Source organism: Hippichthys cyanospilos, chromosome 8 (genome assembly GCF_059441005.1).
Source record: "Hippichthys cyanospilos isolate Australia breed blue-spotted pipefish chromosome 8, RoL_Hcya_1.0, whole genome shotgun sequence".
NCBI classification, from domain to species: Eukaryota; Metazoa; Chordata; class Actinopteri; order Syngnathiformes; family Syngnathidae; genus Hippichthys; species Hippichthys cyanospilos.
This window is the reverse complement of record NC_142376.1, coordinates 5,909,466-5,916,992: the sequence shown is the minus strand read 5'-3', so window position 1 is coordinate 5,916,992 and position 7,527 is coordinate 5,909,466. Positions and strand designations below refer to the sequence as shown.

The 7,527-nt window shown below is 39.5% G+C and overlaps 1 protein-coding gene across 3 annotated transcripts; it reads right to left on the bottom strand.

Annotated features, from left to right (window-relative positions):
• Nucleotide 1: 1 nt before the first annotated feature.
• Nucleotides 2-6,666, bottom strand: myoz1a (myozenin 1a). 3 transcript variants are annotated; one of them, XM_088421264.1, is made up of 6 exons: nucleotides 6,486-6,666; nucleotides 4,182-4,268; nucleotides 3,923-4,110; nucleotides 3,554-3,842; nucleotides 1,640-1,802; nucleotides 2-604 (listed from the first exon to the last, which is right to left on the bottom strand). In XM_088421264.1, exons 2-6 carry the CDS (start codon nucleotides 4,264-4,266, stop codon nucleotides 370-372), a joined length of 960 nt encoding a protein of 319 aa, XP_088277390.1. In that variant the 5' UTR covers nucleotides 4,267-4,268; nucleotides 6,486-6,666; the 3' UTR covers nucleotides 2-369. The 3 variants fall into 3 exon arrangements, with proteins under 3 accessions (XP_088277390.1, XP_088277391.1, XP_088277392.1); XM_088421265.1 differs by having other exon boundaries at nucleotides 3,560-3,842; XM_088421266.1 differs by having other exon boundaries at nucleotides 3,575-3,842.
• Between the last annotated feature and the right edge of the window lie 861 nt (nucleotides 6,667-7,527).

Genomic DNA, 7,527 nt, shown 5'->3' with positions numbered 1-7,527 from the left:
CTGCACTTTTAAAAAGGGTTTATTTCAGTTCAGCAAGTGCAACTTCACTTTGATAAGCCTATGATGAGGTCATAGGAACTTAAACACAAAGGTGCTTGGTTGCAAGAATTGTTGTAACATGTTGGCATGCATACACAGCTGATGTTTGACTTTTAAATGTTGTCAAAAACACCACCATTGTTTGTTCTCTCGTGACCACCCACACTTTGTTCTTTTGCCTTTCCGAACATGAACATTTTCACATGTGTGCCATCATATACGGTAAAGCAACAGTTGTAATCTCATTTAGCAGGAGTGCGCATGCCAGCATGTATTTGCATGTTATGCATTAATCTGCGCATGCGCAAAGAGCATCTATAAACAGCTTCTTCAGAGCTCCTCGGTTTCGCCGTCGTAGGGCACACCGTCCAGCTCCACGTGGATGCTGCTGGGCTCGCTGCTGCACACCCAGCCGATTGGCGTGCGGTTGAAGGAAGGTCGCAGATTGATGTCGTGCCCGTACACCACCGTGGGCTCAGCCACCACTTTGGTCTTTTCAGTTTCGGGCATTTGGAATTTCATGAACTGTAGGGCCTTTTCAAATCCGCCATATGGCATGGCAGTCCTGGAAATTGGACGGGAATATCAGTTTTGTACACAGAAAAACGCGAGAAAATGCTTGTAACAGCTGTCATTAGCCCGCTTTGGTACTGCATCAGAGACATTGGCGGCTGAATGAGCTATTTGTGGCTCTAATTTTCCAATTTTCGCGGTATAAAAATTACAAGTGAGGTCCAAAGATGGACCTCTGTGTACGCCATACAGTTTATTACCTAATTTTTGCAGCAAATTACCATATTTTTAGCACTATAAGGAACACCGGATTATAAGCACACTTTCAATGAATGTCCTATTTTAAAATTGTTTTCATATACAAGAGGCACCGCATTATAAGGCGCATAAATTAGCAGTTACAGTTGTGGCTGGGGTTGCATTATGCATCCACTAGAGGGAGCTGGGCTAGAAGGAATGTCAACAAAACAATCAGCTAAATCAGTCAAATCTTTCAATCGAATTAAGAATAAAGAGGATTTGGGAATGGGAAATATCTCTTGATTCCATCAAAAGACCGTTTAGATCAATGACAGAGAATAATCAAGAGTTTAAAAGAATATACAGTAAGTATGATTCAATTAAATAATAAACTTTTTTTTAAATATAATTACTTCAGTACCAAAACCTTTAAATATATTGTTTTCTTGATTTTAAACTACTTTCTTTTCAGTTTTTGCACCTTGTCCACATATGAATTGCTTCAAAATTGGAGCATATATAGCAGCTCAAAATTTCAAACAGGATAAAATAAATCCACTATTAATTGAATTGCAGAGGTAAAAATCAAATAATTTAAATGGCGATTAAGTTGTTTTTTTTTTTTTCATTGCCCAAAAATGCAAAAAATGTGCTGTGTAAGGCACACTGGATTATGAGCCGCACTGTTGGCTCTTGAGAAAATTGAAGGCTTTTTGGTGCGCCTTTTTGTGCTCGAAAATATGGTACATATGCCAACATCTGTCGTTAATCCAAAAAATAAATACAGGTTCATTTCAGATTAAAATTACAAACACCATATTTAACTTTATTTAACAGATGTGAATACCTGTTGAAGCATTTGTACTTGCGCAGTTCAATATGGTGAATAGGGCCGGGCATGGACCCTTTCAGGGTGGCGAGCAGACCTTCGTCGCCCTTCATGGCCTTCTCCCAAGGTGATATGTAGGTCTTCAGGTGCAACTTCTTAGACGCGTCGTCTTTTCCGCCATCTGTGATCAAAAAGTCATTGGATAGAGAATGGGAAACACTGGAAAATCTACTATAGTTGTACAGTACTTACATAAAATGTAAACAAAAAAAAAAAAAAAAGTAATAATTTACATCAGTTTTTGGACATTTTAGTCATGTGCAACTATATATGCTCAAATGAAGTAAATTAAAACTTTTTTTTTTTTTTTCCAAGGGTGGGTATGATGGAAATAAAACCAAAATGATAATGACAGCCAAATCTGGATTCAAAACAAGGTTCGCAGATGGGGAGGTTGGTATGCTACAGACCAAACAGTCTCACAGAATTTTCCAGATAAACACATTGCACGGACGGATAAGTATTGTAATTAATAACATTTAGGAATTGTTACAAAAACAACCGAAACAAACAAACAAACAAAAAAATTCCTGGAACGTAACTGCAAAAACAAAGTGAAATGCTATAGGAACTAAAAGCCATTTTTGTTCAAAATTTTGGTAAACACTTTTGACATATTTAAAATAGATTACCTGACGTGACGGTTGAAGGCTCCGAAATGCACACCCACCCAGACAGTCCATTAGCGAGCTAGCTAGCTAAGTTTGACCTACTTACAGGTCAACAGAATGCAATCCAAACATATCCAATTTTGCAATTAGGCAGTTCCACAATCCAACCAGAAATGTGCTCAATGTCAGTTCCATGGTAACAAGATGAATTCCTCTGTCGTCGGTGGAATTTCGAGGGATAGTAAACTTATTTATCCATTTCAGCAGTAAAAAGTGAATATTTTGTCTCAGATTAATTTGAGAACTAAATTATTATACAATCACTATCTTTAAACACGCATTTTTCCAGTTACCGTGCTTAAGGCTCAGGTACAATAACAACCAATCACAGCTCACTTGTTGGTCATGTGACATTCACAAGCTGAACTGTGATTGGTCATTTCAGTAATGTCATTTTGAGTGGCAATACGACTTTTTAAAAGTGTTAACTGTACATGCTAATTAGATTGTAGAGAATTATTATTGCGATGTAGTCATCAAATTAAACGCATATTACGTTTTACTGCTGCAAATGGCTGAAGTGGACAATCCTTTAAAAAAAAATTATAAATCAATTTGGATAACAGGGTGAGTTTTGGATCATCTTTCAGGCAAAAATCAAATGGGGAAAGACAGATAGCTGGAACTCGTAATCTATGGGCAATGTTAGAAACTCTCCATTTAATCTCACCACCCCTGAAAGTGTAACATTTGATACCTGGGAGGGGAAAATGAAGCCTCATGAACCCCAATAATTTTTTTGCCCCCCTAGATGGTGCTCTTGTTTTGAAGTTAAAGGCTAGTGCGACGGAAATTGTATTAAGTATCCAACGAGTATTCAACCCTTGCTATTTTGTCCAACTTTTTGATCTTTATATCAAAGACATTTCAAATCAAAGGGAAAGCTTTGGAAGAAGACACCAGGGAGCTGAAATTTCACCCATGTCAGCGTTTAACATGAAACAACCACTTATCACATTGTTGGCTAGAAAATGACCCAAAATGGTCAAAATACCGCGCAAGCCTTAAACTAAGCGTGCCTTCTCGAGGAGCAAAAAAATGTATCTATATATGAGAAGTTGTTCATGAGGCTTAATTTTCCATGAGTTGTGGAAGTACAGTAGTTATTGAAGTCAATGGTGCAGTACTTATTTTATTACATTGGGGGGACAAAACCTACTTGAAAAAGTGCTCTTTTGTGAAACTGGAACTTCATACCAACCTTTACCTGTGGATCCCTCACCCGAGCCTCCTTGTAGTCCATCTTTCCCATGCTGACCTCCACCATGTTCGCCCGCACTTCCTCCGACTCCTCCTCCGACTCCTCCCGCTCCTCCAGCTTCTCCGCCTTTGCTTCCAGGCTTTGGTGGAGGCATGGGGGCCCCTCCCCCAAACACCATCCCACCATAATGCAGCTGACTGGCATCCTTGCTGAGGAGATACCCGCCCAGATGTATCGTTTGGCTCCCAATCTGACCGCCCGCCGACGGGATGAACTTTTGCAACTCGTCCTTAAAGCAAGCCAGATCAAAGTAAGAACTGTTACCCATGGATAAACCCAATCTTAGTTTGATCATTTACTGGAGGCTACCATGGAGTCGCCTATGAAGATGTCGGGGTTGTTCTCGTAGATGAACTTGTCGACCCGCTGCTGTCTCATCTTGAACATCTTGGAACCTTTGTTCTTGAGCAATGACAACTCCTCCAGCATGATGTCCTTCGGCGTGCCAATCTTTCTTCCCAAGTCAAACTCGGATATCTGCACCACGGGCTCGTACTCTAGATATGTTCATTCAACAAATGACCTCACTAACCCTCGTAATAGTCTGGAAACTGTAAATCGCACTTACCATCCTGAGAGATTTTTGATAAGTCAATTATGACTTTGGTGGGCTTCCTCCTCTTGGTTATTGGGGTGGGTGTTCTGGCGGGCATGGCTGGTGGAGATGAGAAGTGATGTTTATTAGGCCAGGAGGGAAGCCAATGAATCTCTTACTGTTGGAATCAACATCTGGCTCAGACCTTGTGGACAGGCCTTGTTAGAGTTTTGTGTTTTGCGCTGTTATGATGTCGCTTTCTTCGCAATTTGGCGTCAGAAATCTGTGTAGTATACCTTGTTCAAAATCGATACGAATCTTACAATTTTTGGGGGCAAGTTTCTCTTTGAAGGCCCTCATGAAATGACCACATCGACTTTAATATTGCAGCTTCGCACCATCGTTGAATTTGTTTCCAGTGGGGGCTGGATTCCGCCAAGGCTGCCCTTTGTCACCGATTTTTTTGATTACATTTATGAACAGAATCTCTTGGCGCGTCTGAAACGTTGAGGGGGGTTTGGGAGTCTGTTTTAGGAAATTATTTGTTGAAATAACATGCGCACAGCCGTACTCGCCAGTAGGGGGTGTAAATGTCACATGGCAGCGTTGACAGTGTTGACAGTCAATCCTTCCTTCCGTTGTCTCCCATTCAAAGCACGTCATTTTCATGCTTACATTTTAAGCAATCTGAGTGTCACTCAATTTTGATGAAAGATCCTACAATCCATCAGTATTGACTCCAGAAAATTGTGAGACTGACTCAAATTTGTCGGGAGGTTTGAATGGGAGACCTTTGTAGGAAGTTGATTAGCTGTTAACAAGGCTGTGTCATGTCTCTCTGCCCCCTTCTGGCAAGAATTTCTGTGCGCGCATGTTTTCTCAACAAATAGTTTCCCCGAGCCTTTAAAAGTTTACTTTTATACAACCTGTGAAACAAAAAACATGTTTGGATGCATGTGATTTTTCTTGATATATGTTTTCCTTCTGAACACCACTGGTACACGTTACATTTTAGATCAAAAACAGTTGCATATAATAATTTCCTATTTTTGTTTAATTTAAGTGTTACACCTCAAATTGCTCAATATTATTTACAATTATTTGAAATATATGTTTAATGGGAAAAAAACACTGCTTTAAATTCTAGGATTAACAGGAGTGTTTTGTTGTTGTTTTTTAAATTTTTAGTTAAAATACATTTACATGATACTATTGATGACAATGAGAGCTATGATGATAAAAAAAACATTTTCAAATGATTATTTTAGTATAGACTAATGTCAATTACTTTGTCGATCTAAAAACATTTTCTATATCCATCACCTTGCTAAAAAAAAAAAAAGCAAATTTTTTTTTCAAATAGACTGGATGCAGTCAATGCGCCCACATAATTGTTTTATCGTTTGGTAAGACAAAGTAGATGCACAATGCTATTCATTTTGCTTTCTGATAGGACTAAACAAAATATGAGGACATTTCTTCTCAAAGCTGAAATTTTGAGCGTTTTGACAGGTTTAGGTCTTCAAACTACAGCTAAACAAAAATATTTTGATCATTTAAGGAATCAATTACTTTTTGCGCTTCGAGATTCGTTTTGCTGTTACTAACCTTTTATTTCACTGTTGGAACATTTTTAAAATGTGACTTTATTCAGCTGCGTTTTGCATCTGGTTCAAAATTGAAAGGGTCTTGTTTTTTTCTTTATTTTGATATATTTTTTTAACTTTTTTAGTGAGATGGCCATAAGCACCACCCAGCTTATAAACATGTCGAGCACCCTTCTCTTGTTAAAAGGAAAAACATCACATTGAGTGACTGTAACACAACCCGCAAGGCTATTTTTAATATTTCCATCCCTAGCCAAGACATCGAGCGGAGTAAAGGCGTCATTTGACCATCAACTGGTCCGATCTTATCCATTAGCAAACAAAAACACACCTGCAATGTAATCCTTATTTTCGGTCTCTTACGGAACACAAATAAAACTCAATGTAGCGTTTGTCGAATAAATTCATGGGTACGGTTTCAAATCCTGGAAGATGATTAGGAGCCGCCTCTCAGGTTTAACCGCCCTCCTTTTTTTTTCTGGGTTGGGTGACAGCATATTACATCTATGCGGCGCCCAGAGTGGGAGGATCAGCACATTGGCTGATTCCTTTGGTCTTTTCAAGATGCAAACGGATCTTCCAAGGGGCATCAAATACAATTTCAAAAGCATTCTTGTTAAAAGTAAGACGTTATCGGCAACATTTTCATCATTTTGGAACATGCATTTACAACAAGTAGTTTTTGCTTTTTTTTTTTTCAAATCCAAACTGCCAACTGACTAAAACTTACCTGCGTTTTTTCAATAATCCTGCAAAGGAGCAGAGAAGTACGATACCCTAGATCCCGTGTTGACGGATCCCCCAAAAGCGTACAACTAGTTGAATCCCAGTTCAGGGGTCAGTATGACACCCACCCTACACTTAAGATGGCAGTTCGTTTCTTCCAGGCTGGGGCTGCGGGTGGCAGCGGTGTGGTGGAGGTGGATTTTGAGGAGTATGAATAGGGATGCAGGAGCTGCTCAGGCATGGAGGGGCGGGTGGCTTTCGGGGGGGGGGGGGGGGGGGGTCAGTCCTTTGGCCTGCTTAAAGTGCTGATGGGGATATTAACGGAACAAAATGATTCTCCCAGATGGTTGTGGCGCGTATATTTAGCAGCAGGAACGCAGGGAAGCCACATCAGTTACAAGATAACCCCGAGAGAGACCAGAGGGTGCGTTTTAGGCTGCACGCAGTGTGAGAGGAAAGTCAAGGCGAGTGTAAATACATGCGTGTACACAGGGCAGGTGGTGAGGTTAAGCATATATGTGTAAAAGTCTTTCTAGGGCTGTTTGTGTTGCGTTAAACATACTACACTGACATGATTGTAGAACAGAGGTGGACCAAATCCACTTCTTCGTTCTTTAATACAGCTGCCCTAGAGCTCACCATATATTAGGTAAGCATTAGTCAGGAGTGTCAGCTACCCTCCATAAAAAACGTATTTGATGAGAATTTTATTACTTATTATTGGTATTACTATTTTAAAAGGCGAGAGTCCTCGTCCGTGGCAATGAAAGAGTTAAGAGATAGCCTTTACGTAGCGGCGTTTTTTTTAATAACTAATTTAGACAATACGTAATTGTGTGCTTTATTGATTTTTAACATATGTGAATAATAATTATGAGGCCCTTATGTATATCTAGTTTTCTGTATGCGGCCCTCCAACGAAAAAGTTTGGACACCCCTGGTCTAGACTTTCAAAAATCGTAAAATATATATTACTTTCTGGATTAAATGAGTTTAATACCTTTGGCATATTTTTCTATTATTAAAGGGGAATTCAAGTCCATTTT